The sequence below is a fragment of the Somniosus microcephalus genome, chromosome 12, assembly GCF_052327205.1.
Source record: "Somniosus microcephalus isolate GS21.2 chromosome 12, FLI_Smic_1.0, whole genome shotgun sequence".
Lineage (NCBI taxonomy): Eukaryota > Metazoa > Chordata > Chondrichthyes > Squaliformes > Somniosidae > Somniosus > Somniosus microcephalus.
This window is the reverse complement of record NC_140998.1, coordinates 72,199,835-72,223,030: the sequence shown is the minus strand read 5'-3', so window position 1 is coordinate 72,223,030 and position 23,196 is coordinate 72,199,835. Positions and strand designations below refer to the sequence as shown.

Below are 23,196 nucleotides of genomic sequence, written 5' to 3'. Positions count from 1 at the left end.
GTAAATTAATCAGCTCTTTGGTCATTAGAAATTGAAAGCCAGTGCAATGGACCACATCAGTTTTGCGAGAAAACTTTAATCTGAATGTTGCACAGCACCAGTGGTCTCCTTTTCAGATGTGTCTTGCTACCAATGCTACCTGTCAAGTTCTGTGAAATCAGTAGACTGTTCTGCACATTCAACATTGTTACACTAACGAATATACTGCACTGACACTAAAGATTATACTACACTGATGAGGAAGGCAAGATATTAGAATCATAGAAACCGCAGCACAGGAGGAGGGCTTTCGGCCCATCGTGCCTGTGCTGGCTCTTTGAAAGAGCAGTCATGTTTAGTCCCAACATCCCCGCTTTTTGTCTGTAACCCTGTAAGTTCTTCATCATCAAGTACCTGTTCAACTCCCTTTTTAAATTATTTACGGGATCGACTTCCACCACCTTTTCGGGTAGAGCATTCCAGATCCCGACAGCTCTGAGTGAAAAAAATTCTCCTCATCTCCCCTCTAGTTTTTTTGCCAATGATTTTAAATCTATGACCTCTGGTTATTGACCCACTCGCCAGAGGGAATAGTTTTTCTCTATCTACACTATCAAAGCCCCTCACCCTCTTGAAAACCTCTATTAGGTCACCTCGTAACCTTCTCTGTTATGAGGAGAACAGTCTTGACTTTTTCAACCTCTTCATAACTGAAGTCCCTCATCCCTGGTAAACCTCCTCTGTACCCTTTCTAAGGCCTTTACATCTTTCCTGAAGTGTGGTGCCTAGAATTGGACACAATACTCCAGCTGAGGCCTAACCAGTGATTTATAACATTCTAGCATGATCTCTTTGCTTTTATGTTCTATGTCTTTTTATTTATAAACCCAAGTAACCCATATGTTTTTTAACCACCTTATTAACTTGCCCTTTAAGGATTTGTGTATATGGACACCAAGGTCTCTCTGCTCATCTACACTTTTCAAAATCGTGACATTTATAGTGTGCTGTTTTTCCATATTAGTCCTCCCAAAGTGCATCACTTCACACTTCTCTGCATTGAACTCCATTTGCCATGCTTCTGCCCATTTCACCATCCTGTCTATGTCATCCTGAAGTTTACAACTATCTTCATCACTGCCGACTACTTTCCCAAGTTTTGCTAACTAATATATGAAATAGTTTGTGCCTTTAGCTCAGAAAAAAATTTGAAGTTAGAAGTTGGAATCTTGCTTTCTATAGCAAGGAAGATGAAAAATCAGCAGAAGAAATGGCGCCAAAACCCACTTTAGGCTTATAGAAGGAGCATATTATGATATTTCTGTGTCTCTGGAAACCAATTTACTTGATTCTTCAGGTACTAAGGTTATTTTAAATTGCTGTATGTTATCCTTGTAGATCTTGATCTTTATCAGAATAATATCTGGAAATAATTTTTACTTCATAATTCATATTTGTTTTGTTCTTGCTGTGTAATTTCTGACTGCTGCTGTTCCCATACAAATGCTTAATGTGCTGGTCCCTCTAAAACTTTTGGAGCTCCTTTTTTAATACAGACATTAACTTCTTTATTTCAAATACCTGCATTACAAAACTCACTAAAGGATGTAGTACAAGCATGTTAAACATTTGTACAGGAACAGCAGCTGTTCATAAATGTACCCTATATGTGAAATGGCAGGCTCTGAAGATCTGACTACACCTAATGTAGCCCTGCTGCAACCTACGTTTATTTATTTTTTTAAATAAGGCTGCAATGAATAAAGGAAAAGGACTATATTTTATCATAAAAAGCCTGACTTACGCCTGAATTAGAGTGTTGCACCTTTAAATATAACTAATTCTAAAGTGGCAGATGGTCAGGCTCACACTTTAAATTTTGTGAAATAGCTTCACTAAGGAGAATTATTTACACACATGTACAGATCGGTTTCAGATAGTAAATATATTTGCTTTCCCTGACAACTTTTTAGATTGCTTCTCAGTAGTAGACTGCTTTATTTTTAAATATTTTCAAGTCACGATAATCACAGATGCCATGGATACAAAGTAAACAAGCTTACCAGTGCTGAACACACTGCTTTTATGTTTAAATAATTAATCTACAGTACTGTAAAGGTAAACCAATCATCATCATGGAGAGATCAGATATCCTTCCTCTGTGTTGAACAGGAAACATTAGGCTTGGTATTTATTTATTTATTATCATGTTTTTGCTAGTTGGCCCGTACCAGTTTGTGTGATACTTTTTCAAATGAAATATCGCCAATCTTCCAGTGATAGTAATCAGTGCAGCTTCTCGTTAACATTTGAGGAAAATTACTTTGTTTATTTAAAATGTGATGAACAGTTCCAGCAAAACAGATGGTTGTAGCCAGCATACAAAGTGGGAGGTTCACCTGTAGGCAGGAGTTGCCTTGTTGTGCCGCTTATACACCGTCATCAAATTATTCTCGATGCCAAACAGTATGCAATTGCCAGCATGTGTACAGCCATTACTGACATTCCTCAACATGCCAATGTAAGGGTAAACTCTGCACTCCCAGCAAGCATTGTAGTCACAATTCTCTGGCCTGTCCTTCCTGTTAGCACAGCTACTCGCTAGCACAAGTGAACAGGGAATTCGTTTTACATTCTCCTTTACATACCCCGTGACAAAACTGTACAGTAACTTCACAAAAACGAGTTTACTGATTACAAAGTTTCAGAACCTGATTTTACAGAATTCATTTGAGAATTATTTTTAAATCTATTAAATGGAAGCAACATACGATTTCAGCACAATTGTTTTCCTAAGCTGCACTCAAAATGTTTTAAAAATGAATGGTGATTGATGCGTTGTTAGCGCCTGTGGGGCATTGCAGCGGTACTTGTGAATTTTGAACCAGTACTTTAATTTACATCCTCCTGAAGCCTCAGCAAGTTTTGTCAGTGAGTAGCCGAGCATCTCGAAGGCCAGAAACGCCCCAGGTTTGACCCTGCCTATTCTGAATTTGCTGATCTCAGCCAGCATGATAGTAGGAGCGATACTGTTGATCTCAGCACTCCTTCCTGAAAATGAATGGAAGTTCTTACTCCTGCGTCCTGATGCTGTCCAAGAACCCCTGCTAGAAGTGTATGGGTGGACATTGAGTGCGGATAGATTAGCTGTGATGCTCCTCAAAGATGAATTGCTTACTGATGCTCACTGTCAAAGCTGGCACCTGTGTAATGGCCAATTGGGCAAGATATCAGACTGTAGCAGATGTCCATGGAATCCTATCCCAGTAAGGAGTCAAGACCTTCGGTAGTAGAACGGAGAAAATTAGCGAGGAGGAAACGTGTTCAAACATCAGTAGCAGGCTTAAAAATATGGAACTATTATTGAAAGATCCAACTAGAAGTCGTGCTTTTTAGTACACATAACCGGGTACTAAAAAACGCAGCTTTCAGGGAGGCCTCTCAGCATCAACAAAAGTAATACATTGATAAATGCCTTTGATATCAATTGTAAAGAGTTTTCACACTTGAAAATGTGTTTGTTATCCTTTGTCAAATGTTAGAAACAATACATTTTTTCTGCCCTTCGAGATCCCTATCAGAGATGCATGTTGTTAGCACTATGGAAGCTTCCAGAAGCAGTTAGCATAATATCAGGTGTATATGTTGCACCATTATTAGAAGATAAGACAGAGGGAGCAAAAAGTAAAATGTATTCTTAACAAGTATGAATAAGTGATTTATAGACTGGTTGGGCAGGATTTTCATTGGGCCGTGGAGGCGGGATTGCAGGCATGTGGGGGGTTAAAATCCCGAAATCGGGGGTCACAACCCCATCCCACCCTCCAACCCACCTCCATGCCAGTTTCAAAGGAGGCGGGTACCCGTCCCGCACTGGGACCCACCTCCCCAAGGCGGGAAGGGGATTAGTGCCAATTAGCTGCCTGTTAACAGGTAGTTAACAGGCAGTTTTTAGCCTAATCCCTATTTTTAATGTTGAAGTGTGGAATTCCCGACGGCTCCAAACCACGGCAAGTTAGAGGAGGCGGACCGTCGGGATGAAGGGCTTGGAGGGGTCGAGATGTCTGGTGTTCAGGTGAGTGATGGGTGCATGAGTGCAAAGGTAAGTGTGTTTGGTGTGTGTAAAGTGTTTAAAGAAGTTCTACTAACCTTTACTTACCTTTACAGCCTTCCTTCCTTCAGGTCTCGGGAGTCCCTCATCTCACCGGCACAGAAAGCAGAATGGCTGCGAGCTGTCAAAAATTGCAGCATTCAGCTTTCTGTTCCCGGGAGATCTCTAAATCATCCTGAGAGGAAGGAATTAACTTGGAGTACAGATTGTCAGTGTTTGACAGCTTCAAACAGCTGTGAAACGCTGATATTTCATCTGTCAAAAGGTCTTGACAGATGAAATAACAATTTGTGACATCACCTGTTGCCGGGTGGCCCTTAATTGGCCTGCTGAGCCCGCTGGGCGGACTCAACAAGGTCAATCATGTCAAAATCGCGTGGGTTGGCTAGAACTCGATGGAGGCGGGACTACAACCCCGAAAGTTGTTGTCCCGCCTCCTACCCGACTCCTCAATGAAAATCTAGCCCGTTGTAGGTGAAATTTATGCTAAGATATGAATGGCTTAACTATGGAAGTGGGCCAATAGGAAAGGAAGATGTTTAGTGTGCCATATTGTTAGGATTTCATATTGAGGTCTGGGCAAAAATTGAAAGCTAGTTGCAAACTTGTAACTTGTTTACCTTTTTATTAAATACTTTATTTTTTATGTGAATCAAATTGGTGGAAGGAATTAGAAGAGAAGAAATGTGAAGAGAACCAGGGAGGCAATGCAGTGAATGTATAGATGGAGACATAGCGATGGCAAGTCAGACTGAGAGGAGTAGGGTGGGGGAGGGCGTGTGCAGCACACAGGGCAGAAAAAGGTCCTGTACAATCAGTTTTGTTTTATTTATATTAATGCTCTTGTGTTGGAGAGAAACTAGCATAGTGGCTTGACCTTTGCAAGTAGAGCGTGTATGAGCTGGTCATGAAGCAACTTTGACCGGGTCATAGAGTGGCTCAGTTCACAACTCCAGCAGCATTCAACTCTCACAGCTAAAAAAGGATGATTGTCTCCCTCAGTATATGGGAGTATACACATTGCAAAAGTGATTTGTTCCAGGGCCACTGGAAAAATAACTTGTTTTGGTGTGCCCTCTTTCCTGGCCTGCCAATGAGCTAGCTCACCGAATCCGAAAAGGTCACTTCAATTATGTAACCAAGTGGAGGCATGGAAAATCAGATAAGTTCAATTATTTATTTTAATCTGCCAGGTTTCTCCCCTCTTTCCCTCCCCCGCCCCCGAAGGTATTGAATGCTTGGATATGAAACCATGGGTGCCTGCCACCTCCAATGTGTTGCTGATGTGGCCGTTACACGTGTGAGCATTGATGGTGAGTGATGGTGGTCAGTCAAGCAGCATCACAGCAGAGATTGATCCCGTCACATGTACATTTCCAGCTGGATAGCAATTGGTAACTTTAGCTGACCTGCCCCTCCATAGCCCAAGGGTTGCCAAGACCAACTGTAACCTAGCAGCAACCTGGTTAAGACCAGCGCACTCAGCATACTGAAACTGGAACCTTCCTGGATACGCCCACTTATGCATAAAGGCCTTCAAATTCCACATGGGGTATGACTCGAGACCAGGAGAACCCCGGTGAAATTTCAGGGCCAAAATAAATTAGAGGAATGCAAAATAAAAGTGAAAATACTAAGTGTAGAAGAAAGAGAGAGCAGGAAAGAAAAGCAAATGGATAGAGTCAACTGATCAACACTGTACTTTTTTCAAGAACAGATCTAGCAGCTTAAAACTGGGCATCCATGAGGTGCTGTGGGCCATCAGCAGCAGCAGAATTATATTCCACCACAATCTGTAACCTCATGGCCTGGCATAACTCTCACTCTACCATTACCATCAAGCCAGGGGACCAACCCTGCTTCAATAAGGAGTGTAGAAGAGCATGCCAGGAGCACCAACAGGCGTATCTAAAAATGAGGTGCCAACCTGGGGAAACTGCAACACAGGACTACATGCATGCTAAAAAGCGGTAGCAGCATGCTATAGACAGGGCTAAGTGATCCCACAATCAATGGATCAGATCAAAGCTCTGCAGTCCTGCCACATCCAGTTGTGAATAGTGGTGGACCATTAAACAACTAACGGGAGGAGGAGGCGCCATGAATATCCCTATCCTGAATGATGGTGGAGCCCAGCACGTGAGTGCAAAAGACAAGGCTGAAGTGTTTGCAACCATCTGCAGCCAGAAGTGCCGAGTGGATGATCCATATTGGCCTCCCCCTGAGGTCCCCACCATCACAGAAGCCAGTCTTCAGCCAATTCGATTCACTCCACGTGATATCAAGAAATGGCTAAGCTCACTGGATACAGCAAAGGCTATGGGCCGTGACAACATCCCGGCTATTGTGCTGAAGACCTGTGCTCCAGAACTAGCCACGCCTCTAGCCAAGCTGCTCCAATACAGCTACAACACTGGCATCTATCCGACAATGTGGAAAACTGCCCAGGTATGTCCTGTCCACAAAAAGCAGGACAAATCCAATCCAGCCAATTACCACCCCGTCAGTCTACTCTCAATCATCAGCAAAGTGATGGAATGTGTCATCGACAGTGCTATCAAGCAGCACTTACTCACCAATAACCTGCTCACCAATGCCCAGTTTGGGTTCCGCCAAGACCACTTGGCTCCCGACCTCATTACAGCCTTGATCCAAACATGGACAAAGGAGCTGAATTCCAGAGATGAGGTGAAAGTGACTGCCCTTGACATCAAGGCAGCATTTGACCAAGTGTGGTCTCAAGGAGCCCGTGTAAAACTGAAGTCAATGGGAATCGGGGGGAAAACTCTCCACTGGCTGGAGTCATAACTAGCACAAAGGAAGATGGTTGTGGTGGTTGGAGGTCAATCATCACAGGCCCATGACCGCTGCAGGAGTTCCTCAGAGCAGTGTCCTAGGCTCAACCATCTTCAGCTGCTTCATCAATGACCTTCCATCATAAGGTCAGAAGTGGGGATGTTCGCTGATGATTGCACAATGTTCAGTGCCATTCACAACGTTCAGATCATGAAGTAGTCCATGCTCACATGCAACAAGACCTGGACAATGTTCAGGCTTGGGCTGATAAGTGGCAGGTAACATTCGCGCCACACAAGTGCCGGGAAATAAATATCTCCAACAAGCGAGAGTCTAACCACCGCCCCTTGATATTCAACGGCATTACCATTGCCGAATCCCCCACCATCAACATTCTGGGGAATCACCATTCACCAGAAACTTAACTGGACCAGCCACATAAATACTGTGGCAACAAGAACAGGTCAGAGGCTAGGTATTCTGCGGCGAGTGTCTCACCTCCTGACTCCCCAAAGCCTTTCCACCATCTACAAGGCACAAATAAGGAGTGTGATGGAATACAGTCTACTTGCCTGGATGAGTGCAGCTCCAACAACACTTAAGAAGCTCGACACCATCCAGGACAAAGCAGCCCGCTTGATTGGCACCCCATCCACCACCTTAAACATTCACTCCCTCCACCACTGGCGTACTGTAGCTGCAGTATGTACCATCTACAAGATGCACTGCAGCAACTCGCCAAGGCTTCTTCGGCAGCACCTTCCAAACCCGCAACCTCTTCCACCTAGAAGGACAAAGGCTGCAGGCGCATGGGAACACCACCACCTCCAAGTTCCCCTCCAAGTTACACACCATCCTGACTTGGAAATAAATCGCCGATCCTTCATTGATGCTGGGTCAAAACCCTGGAACTCCTTCCCTAACAGCACTGTGGGAGTACTTTCACCACACGGACTGCAGTGGTTCAAGAAGGCAGCTCACCACCACCTTCTCGAGGGCAATTAGGGATGGGCACTAAATGCTGGCCTGGCCATCGACGCCCACATCCCAGAAACGAATAAAAAAATGATTTCTGCTGTTCTCTATTTATGGAAAGATCATTTGTTATACATGTATTTGATTTTGCTATAAATAGCAAATAGTTGCCTATATTTTGATATAGAATAGTTTTAAGGTGTGTGTAAGCATGTGTGTGTGGATATATACAACATTAATAGTAATAAAGCTACTTTGACATCTTGGCAGTATTATTACTGTCATATAAAGAGGATTTTTCAGCATCCTAATGCATGAGCTGAAATGTCACGAGGAATCCAGAAATCCCTAGAGCTGACAGCAATCTAAGGGTTACTGAGGTATTCATTTTCTGTGGTGTTAGCTATTGTAAGCAATAGCTAACATCACAGAAAATTAAACAGTAGGCATTGTTTCCAATTAATTTAAAGATGAATGTGTATTCTTGATCAGATACTCCTTCCAGTGAGCACACTGTTAAATAACAATCACATTATCAGTTCAGTTTTATCCATTACTTTTGTTCTTGCAGTCCTTTGTGTACAAACTTGCAGTCCATCTAATGGTCTTTTTTCCTTTTTAAATTGCATTTGTTTTCTAGGTCACATCTTGCTTTGGAATGCAGTGGAGAGGTATGTTTTTCATCATTTTAAGACATCTGACAGCATCTGTCAGATAAACCAAAAAAAAGAGTTACGCTTATTCTGCATCCAGCAAAAGCAGTTAATTTGGATTTGGGTGTTATTTGTGACCGTTCACTGAAAGTAACGAGTCAATGTGAACTGTATCAACAAGGGTAATGAAGTACTGGGATACATCCCAAGGCCATTTGACTGTGGATAAACTTTGTAGTGGAGCCTCACAATATTTACCTTTATATGTCAAAACAAGTTATTGTAACTTTGTAAAGATTGTTCGTGATACCTCATTTGGAATTTGTGTGCACTTTTGAACACACTACCTTCAAAAGAACATTGGTAGATTAGAGCATGTTCAGAAGAGAGTGACAAGGCTGTTAACAGGATTTAGATTTTAAGCTTTGAAGACTCCGAGATGAAATTGTTTTTGTTGGGGAAAAGAAGATTGTTAAAGAGGCATGATCCAGGTCTGAAAGGACTGGATCATGTAGATGCAACCAAGTTATTTAGCTTGAACTGTAGATGCAGAGAGAGGGAATGAGTATAAAATCAGCAAAGCCTTAAGCAATACTTTTTGTTTCTCCACAGAGTATTAGATATGTCAGACAAATATGTGTGTGAAACTCTGAGCAAATGCACATCAGTTCCTACTCCCATGGCCACGACTTTACCATTTTGCAAGGCTTTGCACCTCTGAGATTAATGTCATATTTTCCACAACATCCACATGTCCCTGGCTGCCACCAGACCCTCTGCTATCACCATCTGCCCTGTGGGGGGGGGGGGGAACTGCCCCTCAATGGCCCAAGTTTCATACTTGGCCCCTTCCTTTTCCTAATCAAATCATCCATAGCCATGAAGTCCAGTTCCACGTATATGCTAACAACCCAGCTCTATCTTTGATAGCACTCTACAGCCCATGTCCACCACAATCCTGTCAGACTGCTAGACTGACATCAAGTCATAGATGTGCAAGAACTTTCTCCAACTTAACATTGGCAAGACTGAAGCTATCCTGTTCAGCTTCTTCCAAAATCTCTGCACCATAGCTCCTGACTTTGTTCCCTTCCCCAGCTACTTTCTTAGGCTAGACCTGATGGTCCACAGCCATAGTACCATTTTTGACCCTGAGTTGAGCTTCGGACTTCACATCTTTTTCGTCATCAAGACAGCCTGTGTCACCTCCACCACATCACCCACTTCTACTTTTGCCTCATGCACACTGCCATGGAAACGTCCATGCATGCTTCATGACATTCAAGCTCGACATCTCCAGAACGCTCCTTGCCTGCCTCCTGCCTTCTATCCTATGTCATTCATCTCATTAAGTTCTATTATCACACAGTTAACAACAGTAAAACCTCCCGCCATCAACCCTTCATTGGCTCCCCGTATTCCAACATATTGAATCTTTAGTACGATAGCAAAATACTGCAGATGCTGGAAATCCAAAATAACAACAGAGAATGCTGGAAAAACTCAGCAGGTCAGGCAACATCCGTGGAGAGAAATTTGAGTTGACGTTTCGGGTTGAAACCCTTCTTCAAAACTGGAAAGAAAATAAAAAGATCGAAGGCAAAGCTGCGATCGAACAAAAGAAGAAAAGGAGACAATAAAAGGTATTAGAAGCCAGATGAGATGGTAATGGGCCCGTGGAGACAAAAGGCAGCTGAGATTAGGTGTGAAGTGTACTGGCAGGATAAGGACAGCTGCAGGTGAGAGAGAGAAACAAAAGGAAAGGGGGGGGGGGAAGGAGGACCCAAAACAAAGGGGTGGAAAAAATTAAAAGGAAAAAAGTAATAGAAGCCGAGGTTATGATCTGAAATTATTGAACTCGATATTGAGTCCGGAAGGCTGCAAAGTGCCTAATCAGAAGATGATTTGCTGTTCCTCGAGTTTACGTTGAGCTTCCGTGGAACAATACAAGAGGCCAAGGACGGTGAGGTCCGAGTGGGAATGGAGCGGTGAATTAAAATGACAGGCGACCGGAAGCTCGGGGTCACCCTTACGGACTGAACGGAGGTGTTCCGCAAAGCAGTCACCCAATCTGCGTTTGGTTTCCCCAATGTAGAGGAGACCACATCGTGAGCAGCGAATACAGTATACTAGATTGCAAGAAGTACAAGTGAATCGCTGTTTCACCTGGAAGGGGTGTTTGGGGCCCTGGACAGTGGGAAGAGGGGAGGTATAGGGGCAGGTGTTACATCTCCTGTGCTTGCACGGGAAGGTGCCAGGCGAAGCGGAAGGGCTGTTGGGGGTGATAGAGGAGTGGACCTTTCACCCCACCAGCCTCCACATTCAACGGATCATCCTCCGCCATTTCCGCTACCTCCAAAGTGATCCCACCACCAAACACATCTTCCCCTCCCCTCCCCTTTCAGCATTCCGTAGGGACCGCTCCCTCCGAGACACCCTAGTCCACTCCTCTATCACCATTACCATCTCATCTGGCTTCTAATACCTTTTATTGTCTCCTTTTCTTCTTTTGTTCGATCACAGCTTTGCCTTCAATCTTTTTATTTTCTTTCCAGTTTTGAAGAAGGGTTTCAACCCGAAACGTCAACTCAAATTTCTCTCCACGGATGTTGCCTGACCTGCTGAGTTTTTCCAGCATTCTCTGTTGTTATATTGAATCTTTAGCCTCATTTACAAATCCCTCCACCGTGACTGTGTGATTTGAAACTCAGCTTGGCTAAGTCCCTATGTGTCTGTTGATCTTCCTACTCTGGCCTTATTTGCAACTACCCCTCTTACTGTTTCACCTTCAGTGGCAGTCTTTGGCCATATTCACCTGGAATACTCTTCTGAAAGCATTCTGCCTTGCTACCTCTCTGTCCTCTGTCAGAAACCTCCTCCAAAACCTACCCCTTTCATTGATGCTTCTTCCACCACAGCTTGGGTTTGTTTTGTGCCATCATGAATCATTATAGAATATTTTACTGTTAAAACATCTATATAAATGCAACTTGTTAGTTCCTTCTATGGATATGTCTTAACAAGAAAGAAAATCCGTCAAGGATGAATAACGTAGAATGTAATATATGGACAAATATAACAGAGTTTTGCTTTTCTTGCCTTTGTGGGGCGACGAGGACAACGAGGAACTTTGCAGAACCTCGCCTCAGGAAGTTAAATTGGTTGGGCAGAATCCATTAAGTGGATCTTGTGATCTGTGGAAGGAATTGCTTGGGCTATAAATGGCCTTTCTCAATTCTGATTTTTTTTTTGCTGCATTAGAAAGTGTTTGTCAGTGAAAATCCAGTCACTACCAGAAGCTTTGAAAGCTTGACCTCTGAATGTAAAGTGATCAACGAAGCAGGTAACTTGTTTTCTTTATTAGTGGCATTACAAAGCTATAATGTGTTTGAACAGGAGGCTACTATCTTCTGATGTATTTTTGGACTGTAATGAAAGACTGAAGACCAGAACCTGCATTTTGCTTAACTCTAGTTAATGAAATATATACAGTTAACATTTTCTGTATTTTGTTACATAATTTATATGTGCGGTTATAATCAGTAAAGTGAAATTGTACCCCACCTGGGCAATATTTGCTTAATTTTCTGGCTGTGATGAGAGTACAATAGTTTGTTCTCAATATTCAGCCCCCTCTCATCTACATGTTATCATTCAGCAGCATCATCCATAAACATGGGCTTGTGTTCTATATGTATGCCGACAGCATCTAAGTTTATCTCTCTGCCACTACCCTTGAATCTTAACACTGCTATCGGATTGTTTGATCGACATCAAGTCCATCCCCCATCCTAACTGCTTGTCATAATGAACACATTAATGCACACCCTCAGCTTGCTTTTTGACCCTAAGCTGAGCTTCAAATGCAACACAACAACAGAAAATGCTGGAAAAACTCAGCAGGCCAGGCAACATCTGTGGAGAGAGAAATAGAGTCAACGTTTCAGGTCAAAACCCTTCGTCAGGACTGAGAAAAAACACAAGAAATGAAACAGATTAAAAGGCCAGTTTGGGGGCTGGGAAATGGGGATGAAAGAATAAAAGAGAAGTGAAGAGACATGTATCGCCACCATTGCCACCTCTAACATTGCCTGCCTGTATCTCTACCTCACTCTCACTGACATCGAAACATATGTCACCTCATGACCGCAGCATTCTCTCACTGACCTCCTGAGCTCCACCCTAATTAAACCCTAGTCATCTGGGGCTCACCCACTCATATCCTATGCTCTATTAAGTCCAGTGCTCTTCTTTTTTCCTGTCCTGATAAGAAGCACAATGGAAGTGTTGGTGGTATTTCTTTAATTTTGTTAGCTTCTTGCTAGAAAAATTTAAATAAATTAAAATGAATAGTAAATAATAGAAAATAGCCCTGTTGAGACCGAGCTAGAAAAGGCATTCCTCTGTGATTTTGAGTATCCTATTTTCTTGGTTTGTGTATTGCTGCTTCTGTTGTGTTTCTGTATTTGATTTTTTTCTGGTGTTTAAATTTCCATTTTTTTTTTAAAGTACATTTTCTATGATCTTTTTAAAGATAAAAACATAGGGATGGATTTTCCGGGGGGTCAGCGGGCAAGTCGGGTGGGAAAGTGTTTTTTTTCCCCAACGGGTTGGGACCCCGCTGTGAACCCGCGCCTTTCACTGATGTCGGGTCTGTCAGCGCTGAGCAGACCCGACACGCAGCGCTGGGGGACCCAATTCAGGTCATTATGACCTTATTTAGAGATGATTAGGAATACATTTGAGCTCACCTTTCAACTTCACGTGAACGCCCTCGCTGCTCGGGGATCACATCTGTGAAGCTGAGGCGGGAGGTCAGTGGCCATTGAATCAGCTGTTGAGTTGACAGCTTCAAATGTAAAGTAAAAGCTCCCACCTTACAGAGATATCTTCCCTCAGCCACAAGCTCCTCTTCACTGCATTTCCCCAACAGATTCACCATGCTGTAAGTCTTTACACAAGTCTCCATCCAGTCTGATCTCATTACCTCTCTCACCATTGACATCGCTTCTGTCATGTCTACTTCACCTGCCATCTATTCCATCAGCATGTGTGCCCTTTATACTCTCTCACCTTGGTCCTCAGAATCCCACCATGATCAGCCCCAACACCTGCAGCACCAGGCACATCAGCACCACCAACAACAACACCAACCTTCTCCGCAATCAGCTGATGCTGCACAGGACACAGGGCATCAGCATCCGAACACATTTCCGCCCGGGATGCCAGGGATGGCCTCACCATGGCCAGATTTACTTCACTTGACGCTGTACACCCTGGCTGCACATGATGCACCAGGTTGGCACCACCCCACACCAACACCATAAAGGATCCCTACAATGCCCAAGCCATTCCTTTCACACTCATCACCATTGCGGGGGGTACCATTATGTCTCGCCCTTCACTGCAACTCACTAAGCCACTTCCAAAGGTGCACACAAATCTGTCCAAGAAGGCAAAATGTTAAAAATAAAGATTTCTATATTTGACATTGTAGGAACGGAGGTTCCTGTCAAAAAGACTGAGTTTGACTCGGGCAATTAAAATAATGAACTTTAATGAAACAAAACGAGTTTAAACTGGAAACTGCTAGAACACATCAATAACAGGTCTACTCTCCTTGAGGGCTCCACCAGGACTGATCCTCTGGTCAGAAGACTGACGTCATGACGTCATCACGTTCTTCCCGCCATTGGGGCATCACGTGACCAACGGCATGACGTCATCACGTTGAACCCGCGCTGTAAAGGTAACTAGACATTGTACAGTCAAACAGTGTAATTAAAGGTACAGGCACAGACAGTAATTACATTGCTGTTAAAGGAATTATGTACAACCGCTCTGAGTCCTTTGGCGGCTCCGCCACATACGCCCCCCCAGAACTGTCTCTAACAGAAAAGGTGAGGCAAGGAGGAGGCCTGATGAGCCTGTCCGATCGACTTCGATACCCTGGTAGAGGAAGTTGACGACCGGTGGTCGAGTTGGCAGTCGGTTGTGGCTGAGCAAGCGCGGCGAGCGCGGTCGAGTTGGCAGGCGGCTTTGGTTGATCTGGTGCGGCGGCAGCGGGCGGTCGGCCACGTTTGGGTGGTTGAGCAACTACGACAGGGTGTTCCAGGTCCAGGTGAGCCGGCTTCAAGCGGTCCACCGAGATGTGATCTGGCTTCCCTCCGACATCGACCGAAAAGGATTTGTCTCCTGGTTCGATGACGCGGAAAGGACCAGTGTAAGGGGGCTTGAGTGGATCCCGGTGAGCGTCGTGGCGGATGAAGACATACTCCGCATTCCTCAATCCCGGTGGCACGTAGGAGTTCTGTAAACCGTGATTGGACGTAGGTATCGGAGTGAAGCATCTGGCCGCTTCTTGGTGGCGAACGAGTTGCCGGGAGGCGGACCATGGCTCAGTGGGAGAAGGGAGGAAATCTCCTGGTACACGGAGCGGCTGGCCATAGACGAGTTCAGCCGACGACGATTGTAGGTCGTCTTTGGGTGCCGTACGAAGACCCAACAGGACCCATGGGAGTCTGTCCACCCATCCTGCGCCTTGAAGACTGGCCCGAAGAGAGGCTTTAAGCGACCTGTGGACTCGCTCGCAAGGGTGGTGCAATGAAGTTTGGTACCGAGCCCCTGAGCCACAGCGTTCCAAAGATCCGAGGAAAATTGTGGCCCGCGGTCAGAAGAGCTGTCCGCCAGTACCCCGAAACGGGCAACCCAACAGGAGATGAAAGCTCTAGCGACGTCTGCCGAAGTGGTGGAAACCAAAGGAATTGCCTCTGGCCACCTGGTGGTGCGGTCCACTATGGTGAGGAGATGAGTGTAACCCTGAGAAGGCGGAAGCGGCCCCACGAGGTCCACATGCATGTGGTCGAAACGACGCTCCGGAACAGTGAATGCAGCCACTAGAGCCTTGACATGACGCTGGACTTTGGCCTTCTGGCATACGACGCAGGTATTAGCCCAGTCACGGACATCGATGTGCATACCTTTCCAGACGAACTTGGCCGACATAAGCCGTTGCGAAGCCTTCATCCCCGGGTGTGACAACCCGTGTATGGCATCAAAAACCTTCCGGCGCCATGCGACTGGCACGATAGGTCGAGGAACTCCCATGGAAACGTCGCAAAGGAGCGTGGCACCTGCGGCCTGGAAGATGACGTCGGTCGCTTGGAAGCTAGAGGGAACGGTTCTATATGATTGGACCTCCGAGTCCGAGGCCTGATCTGCTGCCATGAGGGCGTAGTCAATTCTCAGGTGCACCGCGTGGACCGTCGCACGGGAGAGGCAATCTGCCACCAGGTTGTCCTTACCAGACACATGTTGAATGTCCGTGGTAAATTCAGAAATGAACGTCAAATGACGTTGACGAGCGGACCACGGTTCGGCGGTCTTGGCCATGGCGAACGTAAGGGGTTTGTGGTCGACAAAAGCCGTGAAGGGACGCCCCTCCAATAAAAACCGGAAATGGCGAATGGCGAGGAAAAGGGCCAGTAGCTCCCTATGAAGGTGCTGTACTTTTTTTCATACTTTCGTAGTTGACGGCTGAAAAACGCCAGCGGTTGCCATGTGCCGTTGACCTACTGTTCTTGCACTGCACCGATGGCGTAATCTGACGCATCGGTGGTAAGGGCGATAGTAGCACCTGGAAGTGGGTGCGCCAGCATGGTTGTGTTGGCCAAAGCATTCTTGGTGTTGCCGAACGCCTGGACCATCTCAGCTGTCCAGCTGATTGGATTTTTACCGGACTTGCCCTTGAGGGCCCCGAACAAAGGTTGCATGAGTTGAGCCGCCTTGGGGACGAAACGGTGGTAGAAGTTGACCATCCCCAGGAACTCCTGCAAGGGCTTGACTGTCAACGGCCGCGGGAAAGAAGTAACCGCCTCAACCTTCGTCGACAAAGGGACGGCGCCGTCCGATGTTATGCGATGTCCCAGGAAGTTGATTTGTTGCAGGCCGAACTGGCACTTGGCCGGGTTGATGATTAAACCGTGTTGGCTGAGGCAGGTAAAGAAGGAACGCAAATGGGAGATGTGCTCCTCCTTGCTGGCACTGGCGATGAGTATGTCGTCAAGGTAGACGAAAATGAAACGCAGGTCTCGAAGAACGGAGTCCATTAAACGCTGGAACGCCTGTGCGGCGTTCTTTAAGCAGGAACTCAAAGAGGCCAAAAGGGGTGATGACTGCAGTTTTCGGGACGTCTTGTGGGTGCACTGGAACCTGGTGATATCCACGGACGACGTCGACTTTACAGAAGATAGAATTTCCCGCCAAGTGGGCCGAGAAATCCTGGATATGCGGGATCGGGTACCGATCCGGCGTGGTGGCGTCGTTGAGGCCGCCAGCCGCCGCCTGGTTTCGGCACAATGTGGAGAGGCAAGGACCAGGGACTCTTGGATCGCCGAATGATCCCGAGCCGCTCCATCGTGGTGAACTCCGCCTTTGCAGCTGCGAGCTTGCCGGGTTCGAGCCTTCTAGCCCGCGCATAAACCGGGGAGCCAGTAGTGGTGATGTGATGTTCAACACCATGTTTCGTCGCCGAAGAGGAGAAGGTGGGCCTTGTCAGCTCCGGAAACTCCCCGAGGAGCCACGCAAAGTCACCTGGAGGAGGGAAAGCACAGGCAATGGAGCACGCCACAGAGGTACCGTGGAAGCACGGAATCGAGTGGAAGGTGGCCGCGTTGATCAGCCGGCGGTGCCGGACATCGACTAGTAGGCTGTTGGCACACAGAAAATCCGCCCCTAGGATAGCCTGTGAGACTGTGGCCGTGACGAATTCCCAAAAGAAGCGCTGACTGCCGAAACAGACTTCGACCCGCCGCTTTCGGAACGTTCAAATAGTTGCGCCATTAGCCGCTACGAGGGAAAAACCGAGGTTCCCAGTCTGCATGTTGAGCTTCGACGCAGGTAGAATGCTACACTGTGCCCCGGTGTCACAAAGAAAACGGCGGCCCAAGAGGGAATCGGTGATATAGAGGAGTTTCCCTGTAGAACCGACGGCCATCGCCACCGTGGAACGCCCGTTAGACTTGGTCATCCGTCGCCAGGGATGCCGCCTGTGCTTTCTTGTTTTTTTTGTGGGCGAAAAACTGCAGGGGGAACGGCAGCATCGTGCTTTCACGCCAAAACGGGTGTGGTAGGAGCACCAGCCCGCTGTAGGAGAAGCCGGAACTGCGTCTGTGGGGGGTGTGCGCCTCGTGGCCGTGCAGCACTGCTGGGTAACCGTGAAAATCTTATCGGCTTCGGCCGCAAGCTGGGCGCAGTCTGTAATGTCGGATCTGGCTAGGGCAGCCTGAACCTGTTCAGGCAGTTGATAGAGGAAAAGCTCCCGGAAGAGGAAACATTCCGGTTCAGCACCCAAGAGTGTGAGCATTTGGCTCATGAGCTCGGACGGTTTGGAATCCCCGAGGCCGGACAGCGTGACGAGCCGGCGAGCACGCTCCGACTTTGATAGCCCGAAAACCTGAAGCAACCGTGCCTTAATTGCATCATACTTGCTGTCAGTAGGAGGACTACCGATGAGGCTGATGATCCGTGATGCAGTTGCGCTGTCGAGGGTGGAGACCACGTAATAATAACGGGTCTGATCCGCGATGATGTTCCGAATGGCGAACTGGGCTTCAGCCTGGATGAACCAGGCGTCTGGTTGTTGCTCCCAGAACTGTGGCAGTTTCAGCGTGACGGCGTTCGTGTCCATGTTGAATCTTCCACGAAAATCGTTCGTAGAAGCCGGGGTCACCAATGTAGGAACGGAGGTTCCTATCAAAAAGACTGAGTTTGACTCAGGCAATTAAAATAATGAACTTTAATGAAACGAAACAAGTTTAAACTGGAAACTGCTAGAACACATCAATAACAGGTCTACTCTCCTTGAGGGCTCCACGAGGACTGATCCTCTGGTCAGAAGACTGACGTCATGACGTCATCACGTTCTTCCCGCCATTGGGGCATCACGTGACCAACGGCATGACGTCATCACGTTGAACCCGCACTGTAAAGGTAACTAGACATTGTACAGTCAAACAGTGTAATTAAAGGTACAGGCACAGACAGTAATTACATTGCTGTTAAAGGAATTATGTACAACCGCTTTGAGTCCTTTGGTGGCTCTGCCACAACACCATATTAACAGAAACTTTACATGAACATTGCATAAAACACCCAGGTGCCTACCCTTGTGTGTTGTTAGTTGGTATGATTGCACTAGGATGAGGGTGAGTGTGAGGGGTAGCTTGTGAGATGGGGATGTGATAATATAGATAGAGGGGGATGGGTGGAGGTGCAAGGTAGGTTGGTGTGAGTAAGGATGTGCAGGAGTAGGGTAGGGAAGGCAGAGTGATGGGGATGTGATGAGAGGCACAGGATGAGGTTAAGTGTGGCTTTGTACTAACGTTTCGTGATCTGCTGAGATCATTGAAACATTTGCGGCACTGCACCCAGGGAAGGGAAGAGGACCTCCCTGCGTGCTGTGATTCCCTCCATAAGCAAATCGAGCAAGTCATGGGAGAGCCTGGGTGCAGCCCTGCACCTCTGTGCAGTGATTGCCAGTGTTTACAACACCTCAATGCTATAGAACACTGACAGCACAAATGTCAAAATAAAGTTGGCCATGGTCCCTTTAAGGAAACCGGCTGATGACGAGTCATCAAATGACGTCACCAGACCCACTTCCTCTAATTGGCTCGGGGAACGCGCTAGGCGGGCTTAACAATCCCAATCAATGGAAAGTCATTTCAGAGGCCGGATGGAGACAGCAGCGGGGTCAGGACCCACCACCAACATCGCCCACCACGGACCCACCGAGGTCAGCAAAATCACAGCCCTAGTTTTTGTTTGCTGACTAAATGTATTTTATTTGAAACAACATAGATAATTGTATGCATTATATCTATCAACTTTCTCTAGATTCACTAAGATCATACAATTCCACCATCTCTCAGGATTCTGCAGCTGATCAACTGCTGGATCTTTCAAATGAGGTTTTACCACAGAGGCTTGAAACCACTCCTGATGCCAGAATGCATAAAACAAACCTGTTATCTGCAAAAGGGTGTAACACACAGGAGGTACGATCAAATGAAGAGACTTATAATGTTGCCAAAAAGAGTAGTAAACCTGAGGATTGGGAGGATTTTAGAATTCAGCAAAGGAGGACAAGAAATTGATAAAGAAAGGGAAAATAGAATATGAGAGTAAACTAGCGAGAGACATAAAAACAGATTGTAAAAGCTTCCATAGATATGTAAAAAGGAAAAGATTAGCAAACGTAAATGTGGGTCCCTTATAGGCTGAGACAGGAGAAATTATAATGGGGAATAAGGAAATGGCTGAGAAATTAAACAGATACTTTGTGTCTGTCTTCACAAGAAGACGCAAAAAACGTCCCGGAAATAGTGGATAACCAAGGGTCTAGCGATAATGAGGAACTGAAAGAAATTAGTATTAGTAAAAAAGTAGTACTGGAGAAATTAATGGGACTGAAAGCCGATAAATCCCCTGGACCTGATGGCCTACATCCTAGGTTTTGAAAGAGGTGGCTATAGAGATAGTGGATGCATTGGTTGTCATTTTCCAAAATTCCATAGATTCTAGAATAGTTCCTGCAGATTGGAAGATAGCTAATAACCCCGCTATTATAGAAAGGAGGGAGAGAGAAAATGGGGAACTACAGACCAGTTAGCCTGACATCAGTAGTAGGGAAAATGCTAGAATCTATTATTAAGGACATAGTAATAGAGCACTTAGAAAATAATAGGATTGGACAGAGTCAACACGGATTTATGAAAGGGAAATCGTGTTTTACAAATCTGTTGGAGTTTTTTGAGGTTGTAACTAGCAGAATAGATAAGGGGAACCAGTGGATGTGGTTTATTTGGATTTTCAGAAGGCATTCGATAAGGTGCCACACGAGAGGTTATTAAACAAAATTAGGGCTCATGGGATTGGGAGTAATATACTAGCATGGATTGAGGATTGGTTAACGGACAGAAAACAGAGAGTAGGAATAAACGGGTTATTTTCAGGTTGGCAGGCTGTAACTAGTGGGGTACCGCAAGGATCAGTGCTTGGACCTCAGCTATTCACAATCTACATCAATGATTTGGATGAGGGGACCAATGTAATATATCCAAGTTTGCTGATGATACAAAGCTGGGAGGGAATGTAAGTCTCAGGATAAGGGGTAGGCCATTTAAGACTGAGATGAGGAGGAATTTCTTCACTCAGAGGGTTGTGAATCTTTGGAATTCTCTGCCCCAGAGGGCTGTGAATGCTGAGTCTTTGATTATATTCAAGGCTGAGATAGATAGAATTTTGGATTCTGGGGGAATCAAGGGATATGGAGATTGGGCGGGAAAGTGGCGTTGAGGTAGAAGATCAGCCATGATCTTATTGAATGGCGGAGCAGGCTCGAAGAGCCAAATGGCCTAATCCTGCTTCTATTTCTTATGTTCTTATGTCAATGCGTATTTCTGTGGGGATTTTGCACCTGTTCTTGAAGTTACAGGAAACTTTTTTTTATCCGGCACGGACGGGACCGACGTGGTGCCGGTTCATCAAAAATTCCGGATAACCGAAAGCTATAGTAAAAGATACGGAGCTGAGAGCTCCGTATAAAGCAACAAACCATGTTGCTTAGCAACAGCTTCAGAACAATGGCCACAAGTTGCAAGCGTCTCTGTAGTTTAGCAACAGCTGCAGCCACACCCTTGCACAGCAACAAATGGAGGGAGGCAAGTAATAAAAGTTACCTGAACCTACTCTGAATTTTGCCGGTTAACCGAGATTTCCGGTTATTTAGGTGCCGGTAAATCGAAAGTTTCCTGTACCATTAAGGAAAATTAACTAGTGCAACAGACTTGGTTAGTTGTCATTTATATTTATACCCCATTAAATAAAAATCAGATCAGATCAAATAGTGCCTAGCTTTTTGATCAGGTGTTTTCAAATCTGGCAGCTAGTCAAGGGTTCAGTCAAGGGTCACTGTTGACCCATTTTTTTTCTTTGCAGTTTATCCTTTCGATGATCTTTATTTTCTTTTTCGTTAACTCTCTTTTGTCCATTTCTTCTCTAGATTTGTCTTTGTTTATTCCTGGTTCATTCTACTTCCCTACGTGCTGTGCAAAAGCACTAAAGGATTTTTAATTAGGTATAAATTTAGGAATTATAGCAATGTCATTTGTTTTGGCTTGTACAAAACCTGTCAAACATAAATATGCATATAACATTCAATTTCACATTTATTAAGCCAAATTTGATAGAATTTTCATCAAGGTTTTTTATATTTTATGGTAATATTAAAAACGATCAGATCTATGAGAAAAAAAGTGATATCACTAGAATCACTGCACAAATTGCATAGCAATCTAATTAACATATAACATGACACATTTAATCTATCCAATTCTTATCATTTTAGTTGTATAAGCAGAATACATAACGAAGAGCCAGAATGTGATATATAGGGCTAACTCTGTGATCCCACCTCAGTGGGGGAGCCATGCTTGTATGGAATATGGGTTGGTAAACTGGGGGACAACATTGTAGCCAGATTCCGACTCGCACTCCCTTTGAGTGTGGCTTCCCCACTGGAAGGATGGGATGGGGAATTAGCCCTTCGTGCCTAATGACTGGCCCCAAGTTCTATCCCTCTTGAACCACAGGCAAACACTAGATCATATTCCATGGGTATTTATCATGTATCTTCAATCTCTACTTGTTTGCCAGGTGGAAATTTAATGGCACGGTGTATGTTTTCATGGATTTTGAGAGAAATGCTGGGGATCCAGTGAAAGAGTGTTTCAGTTGGAGTTCAGTATTCTAAAATCATATGCTTGAAAGCTATTTCTTTTTAAATTAAATCATATCAGCCACAAATAGAGAAATATAGATTTTAAGTATGATGGTATATAGAGATAGCTTATTAAATATTTTTAAACCAGCAAGGTGATTTCACTTAAATATCCAACATCTATACTGAGGAAGAGATCCAATATGAGAAGATATGAAGATGATGATGTTTCTCACAGAACGAGATCTGAAAGAAGAGTTCGGTTTCGAGAATCGGATGAGATAATTTTTCACAGTATGTTTGACTACATTTTGACCACTTCATCTATCTATCTATATATATAAACCGGTATGTCTCTCTGTCTGTCTCTCTGTCTGTCTCTCTGTCTGTCTCTCTGTCTTTCCGTCTGTCCGGCTATACAATCAAAAGTTATAGAGCGTACCTACACATATGTTACTAGCTGAAGTGCCCGGCGGTGCCGAGGCTTTTTCGAGGGCATGTTGTTGTTGGAAGAGAGAGAGAGAGCGACTGGGGGGTAGAGAGAGAGCGACTGGGGGGAAGAGAGAGAGAGACTGGGGGAAGAGAGAGAGCGCGGGTGGGGAGAAGAGAGGGCGGGGGTGGAAGGGAGGGCGGGGGGGAAGGGAGGGCGGGGGGAAGGAGGGGGGGAAGGGAGGGCGGGGGGGAAGGGAGGGGGGAAGGGAGGGCGGGGGGAGAGAGGGGGGAGAGAGGGGGAAGGAGGGAGAAGGGGGGGGAAGGGAGGGCGGGGGGGAGGGAGGGGAGGGGGCCCCCCCGAGGGTCACAGCCCCCCCCGAGGGTCGCGCCCCCCCCCCCGAGGGTCGCGCCCCCCCCCCCGAGGTGAAGACCGCCAATTGCGGCTGTGCGAGACGGCCGGCGGGCCCGGT

At 45.7% G+C, this 23,196-nt stretch overlaps 1 protein-coding gene across 1 annotated transcript in view; it reads left to right on the top strand.

Annotated features, from left to right (window-relative positions):
• The window catches only part of LOC147109291 (uncharacterized), an 88,891-nt gene extending 66,216 nt beyond the window's left edge, over window positions 1-22,675 (top strand). Inside the window, exons 6-9 of the mRNA XM_086003102.1 lie at window positions 8,502-8,532; window positions 11,776-11,857; window positions 19,411-19,571; window positions 22,450-22,675. Coding sequence (XP_085859228.1) covers window positions 8,502-8,532; window positions 11,776-11,857; window positions 19,411-19,571; window positions 22,450-22,638 — 463 coding nt within the window. The 3' untranslated portion in view covers window positions 22,639-22,675. The remainder of the gene's footprint in view (window positions 1-8,501; window positions 8,533-11,775; window positions 11,858-19,410; window positions 19,572-22,449) is intronic.
• Window positions 22,676-23,196: the final 521 nt, after the last annotated feature.